Genomic DNA, 20,400 nt, shown 5'->3' on the forward strand with positions numbered 1-20,400 from the left:
CCTTTCCGGCAAGCTCGGAAATACACCTCGAATGCATTAATTATGCATCGCCGGATGTTAGAATTTTATACATAATGGAGTCGCAGTAAAATAACTATCGGCTAGACAGCCTTGTATGTGGCTTCTGTGTTCTATTTTAGGGTATATATTTTATTTTAATGGAGTATAGCTCACATCTCAACAGATCGTAAAATGTGTTGTATTTATATTAAGTTTTATGAAAAGAGGGGTTGTTATGGACCCAAAGGTAATAGATTCGAGGTGTTTTTCTGAGCTTGCCGGAAAGGCTCGAGAAGTTGCGATTGTAGACAATTAGGTGATTAATTATATGGTCTTAGTATGAAAACGCCAGTCAGCATGCGACCCAGTGGAAGATTGTATTTGCTGACAAGCTAATTATTTTTATTTTGTGCTGTTTGTTTTTGGGTTCTTCAAATATTTACAAAGTGGTTTCTAGTTGATTCAGTAAATTATGTGTTACAGCGCTCACTAAATTGTGGCTTTTTGCGCTAAATAAAGCTAGCTTGTCTCTTATAAGAGCTTTATTTCAATTTGCACTGTTATGTGTGCCTACACTATGTCCTAAGATGTTCTCAATTTACATTTTGCTTAATTTTCGATATTTATACATAATTATTTCAGAGTTAAAACGATGTTCATTCAAAAGAACGAATCATTTCAATGATGTCTCCTGTAAAACACACCTTCTAACTTATAATACACGAATTAAAAATAGTATGCCTACAATGGCTGAATTCGGAATGGAGAAAAAACGTCCACATATCCTATAATGAATCTCCATCAGAAATTTGTTTTTGTTTGTTGTTGACTTTTCCGAGTGAAAAATGATGGCGTGTGAATGGAGTTATCTCGAGATAACGCGCGGTACTCAACTTGTCTACACCGCTTGGTGTATTATAGGACCGACGACATTCAAAAAAATATGCATTCAATATTTTAAGTAGACCACGGCCTCACCACATCCAACACAGAAGATGATTGATGGCAAATTCAAGAATGAATAAACAAAGAAACATCGCTTATATAACTTAAATTTATAAAATAAATCACTCCTTTTCTAAACATGCTGTTATTTCGCGATCTGCTAATGTGCTTGGTTTGCGCATGTGCGATATCATAACAATACAACAAAAGTGAACGTTCTACTATGATCAATGATTTTTTTTAAATATGTGTACCTAAATTTCAGTATGTTATGTCTGTCATTGGATATCCCCTACAAGTGCAATGGTTGTCATAATATTTTTGTTCAAAGAGCGTTTATTCATATCTCTCCGTCCAGAGCAAATGAAATATTTGAATGTGGTGAAGCATGAATATTGCTATCGGCCTTAAATAGTTGGTGTGTAGCGATGAACAGAACTTTGTAAATTTACAATTAATATGGCGGTAACCGGAAACAAGTATATATTCCTTTTGAAGGAATCATCGGCATGCAATACACCATTGACCAGCTCTCTAAATATAATGCAAAACATTCCGCACATGTTTTAATGAATAAACATGATAAGTACTATTTATCCCCACGTTTTGTCGATTTCAGATAGTATTTGATGAATAGGCTTTACTCCTAATTGTAAAATCAAATGCAAATTGTACTTCCGGTTGATACTCAAACGCATGTATAGACTATCATGCTTTTTGTCATTACAACATGCAATCAAAATTTTACATGAAGCTGTCACTGCATAATGAATAAAGTAGTGTAAGGCGCAATGCGTGCGCAAATAGCTAAAAATGCTGGGTGCCTCATATGGAAACAAATGTGATCGGCCGATGCCTATCACAAAAAAGGAAATAAATGATTTATGATTTATGACTGTCTACATTAAGACTACAACTATTTCATTATTCTAGGTCATGGACCAAGAGAATCGTACGTAAAGAATTGACGCATGCACAACATATTGCAATCTAATTTAAATTAGATATTCGATCCGCTTCAAAACGATCTACTTTGGAATCATTTTTATTCATGGGGGTCAATGTTTGTGGATATCCCTGATTTTTCTAGTTCGGGGAGGGTAGAACGTCATTTCCTTAGTACCAAGTTCGGGATAATTTTAACATATTAAACAAATATGCTTTATCTAGTTTTAATTAGATTGAGCACATTTGGAGCGGCCGAACTTGCTTTGAATTAAATTTATTCGTTATTTAGTGTACCTTTGACTTTGATCATAATATACAAGTGTAGTTTGTAAATGAAAAGTAAAAAAGAATAATATTTATAAATATGCTTTTATTGATGTTTTACAAGAAAAATTTCATGTAATCTACCCCAGCACACCCCCAAACAATGGTGTATTAATACTTCTTGTATACTTTTTATAAACAAACTCACCATTGTTTTTGAATTATCACGTAAAATTAGGAGATGGTCCCTTACATATGTCTGTCGTAGTTATACTGATTTTAATCATTCATGTTGAGATAATAGAAAACGTAGAAATTAAATATTGTTAATAAACTGTTTATTATTTTCTTACTTTTCTTCATCATTTTATCTAAAACTCATGGTATTCCATGATTTTTAATGTAAATAGTTTATTCTGAGATAATCAGATAACCTCAGTTCAATATATTTTCACGTATTCAAGCAACCAAAACTATATGTGTGTAATAACTACACAAAACAAATGCTCATAGTAAGGAGGTGTGGAACACCTGATGATAATGATGTAGATAAAACTGTTTTAAATTATAGACATTATACAATAATTAAAATAATTTCTCCAGTATATAATTTTCAAATTCTGCGATGTTTGACCAGGAAATAGCTCAACCATTTTTTTTTTTCGAATTGTGAAAATTATAAAATGTTTTGCGGGATTCTTAATTAATGCTCTAACTTGTTGCGCCACACTGTCAGGTAACTATTATGAAAAAAATATATCTATAAAATCATACTTGATTTTATTGTTTATTTCGATAAGAAGTATGTCACAAAATGAAAATGTTCCGAACCCACTTAATATAAGGTCCTCAAACTAGCTGACAGCAGAAAATATATTCCTTGACAGAGAAACATTTATGATCTCGTTGAGTCTTTTATCTGGGAGAAGCGAACAGCTTAATACCAGTCTTTGTTTTCATGACCGCCGCCTGCATTATTTCGATTTGGTGGCTTTTGTCCACAGAAAAGTTGAATCTTTAAAAAAAACCAAAAAGTGCGATTAATCTGAACAGACATACAAAGGAACTGAACTTTCATATACCTTAACAGACTAAACCGTTACCTTTGTAAAAGGGTTGATAGCACGATTTTTTCCTCCGCCATTGCAAACTGCTGCCCGATGCAATTTCTATATTAACATTAAACAAATATATGAATACAGAACTTCCAAGGGATAAAGATCTGTGTTTCCATTCCTTTTTTTTGTTATTTCAGTAAATTGAGTTCGTATTCATAAGCACATCAAACTTGTAAGTAATTTCCTTCCACATGAATACAAGTTGTCCTCGTTAAAATATTAAATATAAAAGTGCTCTTTGCATGATATTTTTTAAATTGTACATTCATGGATCAAAGGATTTATGAAAGTGTATATTATTTCAAACAACCCAGTAAAACGGTATTTTTTTTTCATTTTAAATCTTTTAAACAATTCGTTAAACATAAAAAATAAGACAAAGATATTATGTATTGCAATTCGTTATACATAATATATATATGATGCAGAGCTTTTTTACTCTTTTTAAACAATGATTTGTTAATAATTTTGACTTAATTTTGAGACTTAAAAAAACTTCACAGAATTTGAGGTTTCGCTATAATTTTATGTACTAAGTACGATTGTAGCTGTATTAGATGATTAGATATTGCATGTTTATATAGAGGATGTCTGTTTTTAAGGATTATCTAAAGATCTTTTACCTTGGTCCTGCAGAGAATGGACAATATGCAAAAGGGTCCATCTTTCGGATATTTTCCTTGGTGAATCTTTCGGGTCTGAAATCCATATGGTTCTGTCCCCACACAGCTGGATTGTGATGGAGACAATAAATAGAAATCGCAACACAGCTTCCGGCTGGTATCACGTGGTTATCTATAGTGATGGGAGCTTGGTTCTCTCTCAAAATGGAAGGTACAGGTGAGTGGAGACGCATTCCTTCTTTGATACATTGTGTGAGATACTCCAATCTCCCAAGGTCGTTCCTTTATTTAAAATAATAAAATGTTTGAGCAATTAGGGTCAGTTTTAAAGGCAAAATGGAAATCCATTTCATTTTTTTAGCCTCCTCTTTTTTTCGTCGTAAATCATTCTGTGTCTAAAGCTTGAATAGTGACATGATATTGATGATGCATGACGCTCGTTACTTACTCACGCGAATTAATGTTTCATTCATTTATAATTATGAAAACTACGAATTTTTTATCAAAAAGTCTAAACAACCTTTTAGAATGGTTTTTTGAACACAAAATTCCGTGTTACATGTAATATCATAATATCAAAGTGTTCAATTAAATATGTGTTAATATCGTCCTTGACTTTTCTACCCTTTTCTTATTGACCATACCATTCAAACTCTCCAGACTCTGTTTCACTGACCACTCTGTCGATTTCCTCCTGACATTTCATCTGATGTTCAGGGTGTTCAGCCAATGAGTACAAAATCCACGAGATGGCACTTGATGTAGTATCATGACCTATTTTTGCCAAAAAAATGTTGAATACATCACGAAAATTAGTTATTCATAAGAACAACCATCTCGTACTAACCTGCAAACAGAAAGGTGTCCACCTCACTGCGAATATCCTCCATAGACATTCCTTGCCCGTCCTCATCTGTTGCTGTCAAAATAATGTCTAGGAAGTCCAGGTATTTCCCATCAGATATGTCCTCATTTTTCTTTTTAAAAAATCACGAAAACATTCGCATACTGAAACAATGATAAACTTGAAATTAAATTACTTTGAAATTAGCTCTTTATTATATCATGATAGAAACAACAAACAAACTAGATGGGCTTTTCTTTGGCTTATGACATCCTCTGCTATTTTGTGAACATAATCACAATCACATTTGTATTGTTTTCCTTTTTCTGACTTAAAATAGATAAAGTCTGGATACAGCCAGGGACTTCTACACGTGGAAGAAAACAGAAATAATTTGGTAAGTCAATTAACAGTTTACCGACAATTTAAATTTACGCTTGTAAAAGTCAATGCTGTTGACTGATTAGCATCTTGCTTTTCTTTACCTATTGAATAAATGCACAATTCAATGAATAAACCATCTTCGCTAGCCAAGGGAGGAGCAGAGTGGATCGTAAACCCTTGGCTAGCGAAGATGTAAATAAACAGGAATTTTGATCTTACGCATTCCTTCGCATCCATTCTACGGTCAGGCTGTACACTGTTTTACTGTACTGATTGTCTGCACTACAGCAATGATGATACATTATTGATATTTTGTAATGCTTACTTAATCTATGCCTTTTAATCAGCATAATTTGAAACATTCGTCATAATCTAGATAAATCCTATCTTAAAATATCTTCCATTGCCAATTGATAGATTCGCTATACATGTATTGTCAGAGAACAACAAATAGGACATTTTACTCCTTTGTTCTTAAAACTCTTTTTGAAATATTCCTAACCCTAGATTCTGGCAGTCTGCCTGATGAGAGAAAGCACACTGTAGAATGATGTCCAGTGTACAGGCACTGACCAATCCAAACACCTCGACACTCTCCTTCTTGTCCGCAAACGTTTGGATGTTTTGCTAGAAGAATTCAAAACCATTCAAGATTTAAAACAATATTAAAATCTAAAATTACCATAGTAAAAGATTTTTTGTGGCAAAATAGTTGGATAAAATTTTTTGCTTTCATGGATTATAAACCGTATTAAATAACATACCACTAGATGATCGGTACAACTTTTGTAGACTTTCACGTAAGGTTTCAGGATGTCAAAATGAAAAGCGGGAGAAAGTAAATGTCTGGAGCGCTTCCATTTGAGGCCCCCAGCAATTAAAAGCCCTTCCCCTAACCATGGTATAGCATGGCGGTAAATCTGTCCGTATCCAACCGGTTTTGGGTCTGTAAAAAAGTCGGTTACTCTGCTTTGTGTTTCAGGTCTGCTCGAGTACGATTTTAACATATGTTTTTGTTCATATAGATATACACGTTATATTACAAAATGGTACTCGAGTAAGCCTGCGTTCGATGTTTCCCAGTTGAAAAACCATTGGAAAACACTTATATTTTGATAAACATCAATTTATCAAAATAAGACAATCTTCATGACGTCATTTCTATATTATAACGGCACTGTGGTAATTACCTTTTACACACTGATTTTGAATACGATTCCGACAATCTTCCATTTTATTGTAAATGATCTTTATAAAAGTTTACTTTTGGGGGCGAAAATGCATAATACTGCACATAGTCCTATCTGTACGGTTGAATGAAGCAAGGTTTTTAGTTAAACAGCGTTTTGTTATAATCACAGACCGTCCAGACTCGCAACGCAAAAAACCGTATAAATGAGACCAAAAAATACGTATAAAAATATCTTCCCTTATGAAATCAACCGCAAAGCGAAGCGTCCAGACACTTGGCGTCAGGATATATGAAACGCCACTGCATTTAGAGGTAACTAAACGTCATGTATGTTATGTTGTTTTAAAAGTACTATACAAAAATTCTGCAATTATACATTTAGCTTATAAAATTAAAAATAATCACAATGAATGCATTTTGAAATGCTGTATAGTAATTTACATCAGCATTCTGTTTCATGCGCCTCTCTCGCTCTCTCTTTCTCCCTCTCATTACCTGCCGTTCTCAGTATTTGTTTGACACTATCGGGATGATTCAGGATTACCCTTACAGTTGCAGGTCCTATCCATGTCAGAAACATTTTCGGGTATTTCTCTGTCCATTCCACCAATTTATCCATGTAATGCTTACCGAGGTAGCCTTGTACCTTGTACTGAAACACGTCATCAAACATTTACTTAAAAATAAAAAGTTCGTGTGATATTTTTTAATTTGATTTTTATCGAAACATTTTGTTATATAGTTGAACTTGACAGCTTATCATTTTCAAATAATTCCACTTTACTCTGTGTAAAGATATCAGCGGCGCATTTTTTCTTCTTAAATTATTCGATTTATATAAATACCTCAGAGTTCAAACGATGTTCACTCAATAGTATGAAACAATCCCTATATCTCTTGTTTGAAACATTCCTGATAGCTTGTCGGGTTTCAATACACGTTAAGATTAAAACGTCTACGGGGATTTTGCATGGAAAAGTATATAAAAGTTAATCGGATGATAACTTTAAACAATTATGCGAGGTATTCCGAATACTTTCCGAAAGAAGAAAAGATTTCAACATTTACTTTTATAAATCTCTGTTAGCTCCTGTACATGTGAATTAATGAAATATTTCATGGAAGATATGTTGGATATTTTGTATTTCATCGATTTCAATTGAATTTTTGTCACAGATATGTGTATTTTACTGAAAATTGTCCAAATGTACAGCATTGATATCCTGTTACGACGGTCCGACCACAAGTATCTCGACTGATATAGATTATAATTCAAGTCTACTGTATATCTCGGTGGTCGTCATATGAACAATACAGATCATATATAAATTAAAGTTAAACCTTTTCAACCCAAATCTATAATTATTACCTCACAGCACTTAAGTTGAATATTTTTGAATGAAACTGCCAGTGTCAAGATGCAAATTTTTAGATATATATAGAGTGAAATGTCTCATTTTTTTCATTATGTAGGGAGCCAGGTTTTTAATCTAAATTTTAAAAGTATATTTGACTTAAAGTTCAATTAATTAAATGTTAGTGAATTGAAAGATAATGTTTCCTTCTTTCTTACAACTGTGCAATTTGGTATAGAAAACGTAATCAAATTTAAAATCAAACAAGTACTATTTTTGGTAAAACACTGGCATAGAAAAATAATTCAGGTTTATGTTATACAATATTATTGTAGATTTATCAACTTGATTAGCTATTTTTAAACAATAACAACAATGCCACTTTTTATTCATCTAATGTGAACTAATTATTTAAAAAAAAAATTGATTTTAGATGCAAAATCAATTTTGCACCAGAATTATCTTTTACCCTTAGTTTATTTTTTTTGTAAAGTTGTGGTCGGATCAGATATTAAACGTTAAGGAGATGAGAAATCTCAGACAAAATCATTTACCGATGCAGTGTAAATGTTAAAGTGTACAAAATTCAGACTCGATCTTCTATATATTTCAGATAATGTAAAGAGAAATTGAAATTTGTGAAATTTTCTATATTTGTAGATCTAGAATTTAGTATAATTATCTTTTTAAAAACCTCAAATGGTCTGATATGATCACAGAGATATAATTTAGTTGTCAATTGCAATAGGCATGCAGGTCTTATATTGTTCCATAATGGCTGTTAAAAATAGATGTTATTATGTATAGAATTTTTATAAGACTATTAGTATTAATTCTTTAAAAAAAAAGAGGAAACGAACATTTTTTGTGCAACTGGCGTAAATGGTGGGTGGGTAAATATATATATTTAAAAACATAAAGCTCCTAGAACGCTGTCCAGGAATGCTTTGACTAAGCTCCCATGATCTTGACAACAATGGCCGACAAACCGTGCGTCAAAAACTGCGAAGTGATGTAATCGTGTAAATAGGTACGACTGTGCTAAACAAGCCTATTGTAATTATTTTGGACAATTATATTGTACATTGTTCCTCGGTTCATCACAGTACTGTGAAGCTAAACATAAAAGCGGCACTAACAATTCTTCTCATAAATAATCTGAAAATAATGTTCCGACATTGTGTAAGAGATATGACTTGCGTAATAACCCGCCTGTAGATGTAAACACCATTAATGGCTGTCACCATGAAACACACTTACATGTGGTAGGTGTCCCAGCAGCCAGTGTTTGTCGTAAATAGACTCCGGAAATCCCCAGAAAGTGTACTTAACTTTAATAATCTTGACAATTAAATGTGTAAAGGCAACAACTATTATGGCTACAATCGAAGCAACAAGCATCCCTGCCATGTTGGAGACCCAGTTTACATTTGACCTCGGTTCAAAAATGTCTTCAATAAATATCAAACTACACTCTGCTTGGCAGGTTCTTCATGGTACAGTGCGTATGTGTGTTTTGTGGAATGTTATCCCATAAAAAGTTACAGGCTAAAATCGTTTGACTTTTAGAGCAAACTAAGTGTTATAAACTCCGAATCACTACATTTTAATGTCAATATGTAAAAAACATTATCTATATTTTGTTCATATCGGAGAAAAATAACCAGATGCCTGCACCAAACAGCTTCAGGTACAAAGTTTAAAAAAAACACCCTAAAACAATCTTAAAGGGGCATGGTCACGGTTTTAGTCAAAAATTGTTTTTCTTATTTTAATATTTACAATGAATCATAAAGGCATTTTTATTAGGCAACCAAAATTTGATTGTCATTTGTTGAGTTATAAGCGAGTAACATAGCTTGAAATTCTTCGCTATGTAAACAAAGCGTTTGTATTCATTTTGAACGTTGAAATAAAAATTTCAGTTTTAAACCTAAAACGAATGTTTTAAACGTTAGAAACTGTTTATCTATGCTTAAAATAAATAAAAAGATCGACAAATAAGCTGGAAAAAGATTTTTTACTGGTATATTGAACCTATGTAAACAAAAACATGGCACGAGCCTTGTTTACATGACAAAGAATAGTGAGCCCTGTATCTTGCTTATAACTCTACGATCGACTCTAAAATTTTATTGGATCATTAGAAATGCATTTCAAAAGCATTGTATATAATAATAACATAAAACTAGACTCTTGTTGCTATAGCAACAAAAAGGTCTTCCGTTCCTCATGTAGCAATCTGCAAATAAAAATCCATTTCTCTTTTTTTTTTTAAATTGATACAATATAAACTGTAAAAAAAATTCTTAGAAATTATTTGTATAGTTAAACAAAACAAAAAGACTAAATGTCAATTTTTTAGTACTTTCCGTGACGACCGGAAGTTACGCCGGATCATTTAGAATATAGTAAACATATCTTCATACATTGTTTTGTCTTTCCTCAAAGATTGGATGTTCAAGTTTTTGTTCTTATAATATCTCGTTGATAAAAGGATTTTGTCTCAGGACCGGAAACGGACAACCGGATGTAATTAAAGAAATTTAAAAGTAGACAGTTTAGTACGTTTACCTTCGGTACGTTACTGTTCATCACACTGAGTAAAATGTTAAAAAAAAGTATTCTGCTTGAACGCTCCAAGTGAGAGCCGGAAGTGACGTAAGACCAAATGAAACTCGTCAAAAACATGTTCAATCACATGTCCATTATCAATATAAATCTTGTTTCTTGATCTCTCACAGTTTATGAGATCTTGTGGGTACTTTGTTTTAAAAAAGAAGGCTACCTGAGATATTTGAGATGTCTCACCGGAAGTAGAACTTTTTGGGTTTTTTTACCATGTGTTAATGACCTTTTGAATTTCTATAGCTAGAATGTTACTTCCATGCTATATAACCAAAATACTTTTTAAATATCAAAATTGGGTGTACTTCCTGTGACGACCGGAAGTTACGCCGAATAAAACAAAATAATGTAAACACATGTACATACATAGATCTATCATCCCACAAAGTTTAGCTGTTCTAGTCGTTACTGTTTTTGAGATCTTGTCGAAATAAGGTTTTTTGTCTGGGGAAAGGAAAAGGACAAACGGAAGTACTCAATGTAAATTGTATTAAATATTTTTTGTATACTCGCCTTTTGTACATTTTTGTTTATTCAACTTACTCAAAATATAAAAAAAAAAAACCCAGTTAAACTGATGAACAGCTCGATTTGTTTGATGTGGACCGGAAGTGACGGAAGACAAAATGAAACCGGTTAAACACATTTTCAATCAAATGTCTATCATCCATTAAAGTTTCGTGTCTTGATCACTTACTGTTTCTAAGATCTCGCGGGTACAAAATGTGTTTAAAAAAAGCTTCCTGAGATAATTGAGATTTTGTTGATTTGACTTTGCATAGATAACATTTGCATAGATTTATACTTATATATTTATTCTATGGAAAAGTACGGAAGCCCATTGGTGCCACGTAGGAAAAATATTTTATCTGGCGGCCGCCAGATAATTATTTGGCGGACCCCACTTATTATCTGGCGGCCGCCACATAATTTTCTGGTGGCCGCCATATAATTTTCTGGCGTCCGCCACATAATTATTTGGCGGCCGCCTGATAAAACCTGGCTTCCTGATGCGCGCGCATGTTTTAATGGGAGCTCTTTAGGGAGTTGTGGATACACTCTAATTTATCACTTTTATTAATTATTTCTGAAACTTGACATTAACTATCAATTGTAGAGCTTAGGATTTTAAAAAAAACTGGTTGAGTTGAATGTATAAAAGACTTTGTTGTTAGAATCTAGAATGAATTTTATATTACTTTGTGCCTTGTATTATACATGTATGTTGTAAAACTTGGTATTTTAGAGTTGATTCTGAACTTTTAAAACTGAACTAAACACCCGCTCAGGAAATCTTAACATTAAAAAACCTTAACTTGAGAGGTATTTTATGTAAACATGTACATAAGTAAAGGAACTCACTGCCTTCTATATGTTTTAATTTTGGTATAAGAATTTACCAACGCAGATTAAACATCAGCTTTATTGACCACGACAGCTACTACAGGCAATATTATCACGAGAGGAGATCCATCTATGACTGTGTTGTTAAACTCTTATTCCAAATCACATGAAAGGCAGTACAATAAAAAGACCGCGATCGGCCACAGTCTCTCTGGGTAAATCAAAGTACTGAGAGTACTGAAAGGCGGGGTCTTGAAAGTTTGAATTTGTAATTGTTCACGTTTTCCTCCATTATGTTCCAAAAATTATGAATTTGAATTAGTTGTTTCAATCTACATGTAGTATGCTAAAGTTCGGATTTTTGCAATTGCCTGTTGTCATAATTTTGCTAAATCCCGACCGGGACTGTTCTTCATAATTGTAGAAAATTGACACAACGGTATATTATGTAAAATAAGACCCCAAAGAAAAATTTTGAAAATTACTACTAACCGGGAAAATCAAACAACTATATCAAAGTAGATAATTTTACTCATTAGATTTATTCAATTTTGTGATCCAAGGGAAAATCCACAAGTCGGACGGTATCTGTAATAAAAGTTTTATGAAAACCCCGAAAACTCTAAAACTGCTGAATTAACAAACAAATGAACAAAGTGAACATTTGTATACCGATAACAAACACAGGCACCTGACATTAGAAATATTTTTTTTACAATAAGATTCCAAGAACTTTGACAACAAAAAGATTTGTCATTGTCGCCATTTTGATTTTGATTTCATGCCAGAAAAGAGGATTTGCAATTTAAAAAACAAGTGTCAAAATTGAATTATCATTTGAAGAAAAGAATTGAAATTGTTTGATGTACACCCTTTCCAAAACTGAGAAATTCCCTACTTTTACTTTTATTTTCAGAGTTTATCAATACAGACGTATTTTGCCGGAAAACGAATCTGACTTCAAACCACGAAATTTTAACAGGAAAGAGAGAATTTGATGAGTTTTCATTCAAGAGGTCCATCGTTGCTGAACGAAAATTAGGGCCGGAGCTATGAATCATAACGTTAACATTATCGCTTATGGAAAATGCATTAGTGGACTATACCCAACTAAGCCGGAAAACATGAACATTAACATTTAACTTGGTTCTTCATTCAATAAGATTGTATATACTATATGATGTATTTAAGTCTTCCAAAATGTATAATCTATTATTTTAACTTCGGCTTGTGCATGAAGCTTGGTAGTATTAAGGTGAAAGATTGTCAAAATAAAATTCACAACTTTTCAAAAATGGCAAATTGCGTTTGGGAACTTTAATTTCGATTCCATCGTCAACCTCTTCTATTGATTAATGAGCTCGTACACCAACTGAATCGTCAACGGCGTGGTGCATTCAGTTACGTAACTCATTCCACATTTGAACCCGAGCAAGAATATTTTGCTCAATAAAACTATTTGTTTATTTTCTTAATATAATTTTGTGTATACACAGAGGACTTAAAAAGATTTAATGCGTGGTTTTATAATACATATTTACTGAAATGCATGAACACTTTTTGCACTATTTTCTTACGCGTAGACTCAATTCATTTGTTCTACGCGTGCCTTCCGTTTTGAGACTTCGGCTGACAGTAAACCAATAGACGAGGTCACGTGACCCCGTCTAAAAATCAAAATGGCTACCGCGATAAACTTTTTTTTATTGTTATAGTACTTGGAATAATCTTATTGTAAAAAAGAAATAATTCTAACGTCAGATGCCTGTGTTTGTTATCGGTATACAAATGTTAACTTTGTTCGGTAATTCAACAGTTTGAGAGTTTTCGGAGTTTTCATAAACCTTGTTATGGTGGCATATCTCTGCCCCTTGTGTGCAATTTATTTTTCTTTCAATTATGTCCGACATGCAAGATAAATATGTTGACATGCAAGATAATTATGTCAACATGCAACATAACTATGTTGACATGCAAGAAAATTGCAATCAGATAAGAATTATACAAAATCTCAAAAAATCTCAAATATCGCCTACCTGTGACATCCAAGATGCTAGATGCTACATTTTTATGTCAACATGCAACTTATTTATGTTAACATGCAAGATAAATATGCTGACATTCTACTTATTTATGTCAGCATGCAATTTATCTATGTCGACATGCAACTTATTTATGTTAACATGCAACTTACGTATCTTGACATGCGAGATGAATATGTTGACATCCAACTTAGTTATGTTTACATGCAAGATAAATATGTTGACATGCAACTTAAGCTAATAAGTCAAGATGTTGCATGTTAACATAAATGAGTTGCATGTCAACATATTTATCTTGCATCTTAACATAACTAAGTTGTATGTCGACATAAAGAAGTTGCATGTCGACATAAAGAAGTTGCATGTTAACATAAATAAGTTGCATGTTGACATCAATAGGTAGCGTATCTAGCACCTTGGAAGTCACATGTTGGCGATATTTGAGATTTTTATAACTCTTATTAGATTGCAGATTTCTTGGTTGTCAAGATAGTTATGTTCCATGTTGACATAACTATCTTGCATGTCAACATCTTTATCTTGCATGTCGACATAATTAATAGAAAAATAACTTGCACACAAGGACAGAGATATGCCACCTTACCTTGTATAACAGATACCGTCCGACTTATAGATTTTCCCTTTGATCACAAAATATATAAACATAACGATTTCAATTATATACCTAAATATAGTTGTTTTGATTTTCCCAGATAGTTGTAGTTTTTAAAAAAATTGCTTGGGGTCTTATTTCACATAATATACCGTTGTGTCAATTTTCTACAATTATGAAGAACAGTCCCGGTCGGGATTTAGCAAAATTATGACAAAGTATCAGGCAATTACAAAAATCCGAACTTTAGCATACTACATGTAGATTGAAACAACTAATTCAAACTCATAATTTTAGGAACATAATGGAAGAAAACGTGAACAATTACAAATTCAAACTTTCAAGACCCTGCCTTTCAGTACTATCAGTACTTTGATTTACCCAGAGAGACTGTGGCCGATCGCAGTCTTTTTATTGTACTGTCTTTCATGTGATTTGGATATAGAGTTTAACAACACAGTCATAGATGGATCTGCTCTCGTGATAATATTGCCTGTACTAGCTGTCTTGGTCAATAAAGCTGACCTGCGTTGGTTATTTATACCAAAATTAAAACATACAGAAGGCAGTGCGCTCCTTTACTTATGTACAAAGTTCAGAATCAACTCTTAAATATCATGTTTTACAACAAACAAGTATAATACAAGGCACAAAGTAATATAAAATCATTCTAGATTCTAACAAAGTCTTCTGTACATTCAACTCAACAAGTTTTTCAAAACCCTAAGCTCTGCAATTGATATTTAATGTCAAGTTTCAGAAATATTTAATAAAACTAATAAATTAGAGGGTATCCACAACTCCCTTAAAAGCTCCCATTAAAACATGCGCGCGCATCAGGAAGCCAGGTTTTTTCTGGCGGCCGCCAGATAATTATGTGGCGGCCGTCAGAAAATTAAGTGGCGGCCGCCAAATAATTATCTGGCGGCAGCCAGATAATAAGTGGCGGCCGCCAAATAATTATCTGGCGGCCGCCAGATAAAATATTTTTCTTAGTGGCACCAACGGGCTTCCGTAGAAAAGGAATTGAATATGTAAAAATAATATTTTTTGAAGTGCTTCCGTTGACAACCGGAAGTTCCGACGAACAAAACAAAATAGCTAAAACACATCTACAGCTAAAGGTATATCTTCCCACAAAGTTTGGATGTTCAAGTATTTACCAATGTTGAGATCTGGAGGTGACAAGCTTTTCGTCGCGGGACAGGAAACGGACGAACGGAAGTGAATTTAGAAAAAATTAAATCAAATACTTCTAGATCTTTTTAATTTCAATCATCACTAAAAATTCTTTGAAAATCTATCAAGACATATCTGAGATATTCACGATACAAAAAGGGAACAAAATAATAAGAAGAAAGAAAGAAAAAACCTAACAATCACTATAAGGTCTTCCGTTGGTAACGGAAGACCTTAAATAGAATTTGACCAAAATTGTGACCATGCCCCTTTAACATCATCTTGCATCCTTGGTTGGAGTTTAGCTTATAAACTATACAATTTTAGTTTGCTTCGATTATTTTATCACTAGACGAAAAAGGGAATCTATGCGTAGGACAATATATAATATATGAATATATATAAATATATATTTAATTGGAGATGGACAGGGTATCCACTTTGGGATCTTTGGTTGCATTTAACTGTTAAAAAATGCATAAAAATCAATTGCAAGCCATATCTTCATCTCTTTTTACAATTCCGTTGAATTTACTGATAACCGGGGTTATGTTCGGGTTCCTAGGATTATGGGTAGTAACGAGTTGTGATATTTTTGTTACCATGTTGTTCCGTAAAATTGGATTAATAAGATCATGTCTTTCTGTTTTATTCGCCTTTCTGGTGCCGTCATTATTTAAATTGATAAATAGTTTTGGTCAGTCAAGAATATCTTCATCATTTTGAAACGATGATTTTTTTGGTTTCCTCATTGCTGACTATGGTACATATTTTCCTGACTAGGTTGTAAGGAATGCGCTTTATTATTTGTCGTAGATGGGATGAACCAAAATGTAAATATTGGCGAGTATCTGTAGTCTTGTAGAATATAACTATAGAATTTTTATCGTTTTCCTTCTTGACTAGAACATCTAAAAACGGAATTTCAGTGGAACATTTCCCTAATGTTAATTTGATATCTGGCTCCATATCATTAAGAATATTATTCAACATTTGTAAATGAGTCTCCTTTATTCCATATAATAAAACAATCATCTAAATATATTTCCATTTATTCGTACGATTCTGGCTATATTCTTCACCAAATTCTTTATTTGACTTTATATTCAGCGTTTCGTGTAAAAATTCTAAGCTTTAGGCAGCGTTGGGCTGTACTTTTAATTGGATGAAAGTATTTCCTATTAAACGTAAATACAATATTCTTTTTTTTTTTAAATCCTTCGTAAATCTGTTATTCATTTCCGTTTTGCAATTTTCACTTTTAAAAAATTCGAAGTTTTCAGGCCTGATGACTTGCTAGTTCATCATAAGTGTTTACTTGATTCGATAGATGTTGAAAGATATATCTAAGTCATCCCTGATGAAACTTTGTAAATTTTGACATAGTGGTTACACGATAATATGCAGTAAATTGCTAAGACGTTAGGGATGCTGCAGATCCTCCAACAGTAGAACAGAATGTTAAATCAATGTATTTAGAATTCTGTTTTTGTATAGCTTCTTTGATTGTTTTTGATTCCTTTTCGTATGATTGCTTTCTCCTGGTTTTCAGATATTTCAGTATAAAACTCTTCATTGATTTTGCTGAGAATATTGCGTACCATAACTACGACTGCTCCGCCTTTATCCGCTTATGGTTTTATGGCATTTGTTTCGTCTTTAGACAGGATTTGTATATACATTTTGTACTATCCAGTGTGTAGCTCTCGAGCGTTTTTTGAACAGTTTCTGGAGTGTTTTCCCGTTCTTTTGTTTAGGTTGATCGCAAGATTTGGGTTTTTTTTTTACTTAATCTATTTGAGTATTTTAAATTTCTTCATCGTATTATTGATGTACTAGTATTTGGTCAGGTGTTTGTGAGTGTATTCTTTGATGTATGTTTCACATTTTTTTATCACTGTTTGGGGTTTGTGTGTATTTCAATCCTTTGGATAGAAGTTTTATTTCGATTTTGTTTAATTCCTTGGTAGACAAATTGATACCATTAGCATCCACGTATTTTTTCGTTGTCGCTGTCTTTGTTACTGAAAACTTTGTCCGTGTCCTCGTTGGCCTCCACCTTAAAGGGGCGTGGTCACGATTTTGGTCAAATTCTCTTTTTCTGTTTTAATATTTACAATGCTTTAGGAATGCATTTCTAATGATCAAATGAAATTTGAGAGTCATACGTAGAGTTATTAGCAAGATCCAATGCTGACAATTCTTTGTCATGCAAACAAGGCTCGTGTTCATAGATAATATCATAAACAGAACAAAGCAACATTTGATTGAGACTTAAACCAATAAATAACATATGTAAACCATAACAAAGCTCGAGCTTTGTATTCAAAACAAAGATTTTCAAACTCTGTATTTTGCTTATAAAACAATATTTGACTTTCAAATTTTGTTAATGCATTAATAGTACCCCTATCAACCATTCAAAACATAAAAATTGGGAAAATAACATTTTTAAATTTGGGCTCAAATCGTGTCCAAGTCCCTTTAATTGTATTTTATTTCTCTGCCAAGGTTGTAGCGTTTCCCCATTATGTATTCCCTGATAAATAGTTTGGCCTTACATGTCTGTTATTGTTGCTGCTGCTGTTGTTCAATAAGTACCCAGAAGTCTTCCTTTGTTTACTCTTTCATAACCCGTATATTGTGGTACGTTGTGTTGTTCTCTGTTATACTTGTTATATGTATTCCCTTGTGGTCTCAATGTCAAAGCTGACACGAATTCATGAATACGTATTATTTCCCTTTTATCTCCGACTACTGCCATATTAGTTTCTATTGTTCTGCTCATCGCTACACACTCCCTATATAAGGCCGATAGCACTATTAATGCTTTACCGCATTCGTGTATTTTATTCACCCGAGCACTTTACATACAACGAAAAGACTTGTAGAACGCGTATAGAACAAAAATGATATCTACTGCACTGGTAAGGAATATCCAAAAAAATATGAAACTAGACAGACTGAAATCCAAGCACACGTATTTCAAAATTCCTCGATAATTGTAGAACGTTTTTCCCGTGTATGTAATAATATCGCACATACGCAAACCACAAACTGTGGCAGATCGAGCAATGTCAATGACCGCATGGATTTTGTGAAAATGGGAAATGGAGAGTTTTTGTAGAAACTGATGGAAACGATGTTACGTTGTTACTTTCTTGGAATTACCATCATTTGTATACTGTGTTGGATGTAGTGCCGCTGGGGTCTTCTGAGAGATGCAGACGTTATGCACTCTGTTTAAACGACACACGTGTTCGATGTGCATGCGAAGTAAGGCATCACTATCTGTGCAAAATAACAAGGAACCATTGGACATTCTTTTAAAGAATAAATATATTTTTTGTTTTATTGATTGTAGTTTTCTTTATTATTTTTTACAAAAAAAATTATGACAATGTGCAATTCATGCTTTAAGGAGTCTGTGCAACCTGAATGCCTCGATCGGAAAGCAAGCGACCATAACTTTCTTGGCCTGCGGTATATAAACCCCAGAGGCAGTTGAGGAGCGATCGAAACTTATATGGCGACCAAATGATTTTATGCAGCTTTAAAATTTCATAATGTTCCTAACTGGTTTCTGTTGGCGTGGGTGGAATGTTGACAACTTCAGCAACGCTAGGTCTATTTCGCGCTAGTCTCTTTGATAAGGTTTCTTTAAGTTTATTCTGATTTTTTTATCTTTCACTATACTGTTGCCGTATTTTATGACACTATCCAACTGCCAAATTTTCTTGTTTCTCCTTCAATCCTGTGGTCGCTTTTCTCCCTTCCCACAATCCGTTTTCCACATGTTTAACATCATATCAAGTTTTCTACCGTTTCTTAAGTTCGTTGCTCATTTGCTCATCAATCTTAAATCCCTTATTTGGCCTATTTTAGGAACTTTTGCGCAAATGTTTTGTTTCTCCCTTCATTCGCTGTACGGTCATGTTTGCTCGGATTTTTTTTTCTTCATCTGATTTTTGGATATTCTTCGTACTTAAAATCATTCGGGTTTTGTTAAGTCGTACCGGGAATAATTCGATTTTTTTCATCTTGTTATTTTAGTTACTCTTGTTGTTGGTTTAAGAGCTCTGCTTCTTACAGGAACTTCCAGCTTTACTTCCGACATTAACGGAAGACCTACTCGTTGCTTTGCAACGAGCTTTGCTCTAGTTATTATTTTTTTCCTTCCAAAATTTGTGCAGGCGATTTCTCGGAAATGGCGAAGCCGATTTTCGTGAAACTCTCAGATCTAATTGATATTGATCCAAACTAAATATACGTTATAACGAATGTTGGATAGTAAAATTCCACTGCGAGGACAAGGCTTTGCCGAGTCCTAGAACGTGAATATTGGCCCCGAGGTGGAATTTCACTGTCCAGTATGAGTGTGTATTGAATGATTATTTTTCTTGCATTATTTTACAAATAAATACAATCTTCCACTAAGTCGCATGCTGACTGACGTTTTTCATACTATTTGTTATACCATAATCCGTTTTTCCCCCGATTACAACAAAGAGCACACGGCGGGTGTGACCGGAGGATGGTCACTCCTCCATGGCACCTGATCCTACCTCTATCTTTTTAGAGGTTCTTATTGCTCTGCTTTGAATTTGTATTTCGTTTATTTAATTTTGAGATGTTTAACAGTTTGTTATTGTCATTTTTTTCATACAAAACGATGTCTGGCGACTTTCTCTTTTGACATTCAAATATTTACATTCGGTTTATCCCTCTGCGCGCTATAAATAGTGCAAGTAAAGAGGAGAGCATACGACATGTTTTTCAATGAACAAATGATTAAGTGTAGTCAGTTTAGCAAAATAATGACTATTAGATTTGCACATTTCGTCATTTAATCATTTCCTTACAGCATACGACGCTTGTGTACATACCATAGCAGCGTAGTTATACACGGTGTAAGATAGAA

General features: G+C 33.4%; 1 protein-coding gene across 2 annotated transcripts in view; it reads right to left on the reverse strand.

Annotated features, from left to right (window-relative positions):
• Window positions 1-2,931: 2,931 nt before the first annotated feature.
• Window positions 2,932-20,400, reverse strand: part of LOC105327178 (cytochrome P450 4F8) — a 35,805-nt gene continuing 18,336 nt past the window's right edge. Inside the window, exons 1-11 of one of the 2 annotated variants that reach the window (XM_011427494.4) lie at window positions 8,934-9,129; window positions 6,814-6,970; window positions 5,891-6,072; window positions 5,629-5,753; window positions 5,346-5,408; window positions 4,986-5,109; window positions 4,746-4,875; window positions 4,543-4,672; window positions 3,899-4,180; window positions 3,261-3,326; window positions 2,932-3,172 (exon numbers count right to left, since the gene is read on the reverse strand). In XM_011427494.4, coding sequence (XP_011425796.3) covers window positions 3,073-3,172; window positions 3,261-3,326; window positions 3,899-4,180; window positions 4,543-4,672; window positions 4,746-4,875; window positions 4,986-5,109; window positions 5,346-5,408; window positions 5,629-5,753; window positions 5,891-6,072; window positions 6,814-6,970; window positions 8,934-9,083 — 1,509 coding nt within the window. In that variant the 5' untranslated portion in view covers window positions 9,084-9,129 and the 3' untranslated portion in view covers window positions 2,932-3,072. Of the gene's footprint in view, window positions 3,173-3,260; window positions 3,327-3,898; window positions 4,181-4,542; window positions 4,673-4,745; window positions 4,876-4,985; window positions 5,110-5,345; window positions 5,409-5,628; window positions 5,754-5,890; window positions 6,073-6,813; window positions 6,971-8,933; window positions 9,130-20,400 lie in introns of those variants that run through there. The other variant, XM_066077985.1, reaches the window with a different exon arrangement.

The sequence above is a fragment of the Magallana gigas genome, chromosome 3 (assembly GCF_963853765.1).
Source record: "Magallana gigas chromosome 3, xbMagGiga1.1, whole genome shotgun sequence".
NCBI classification, from domain to species: domain Eukaryota; kingdom Metazoa; phylum Mollusca; class Bivalvia; order Ostreida; family Ostreidae; genus Magallana; species Magallana gigas.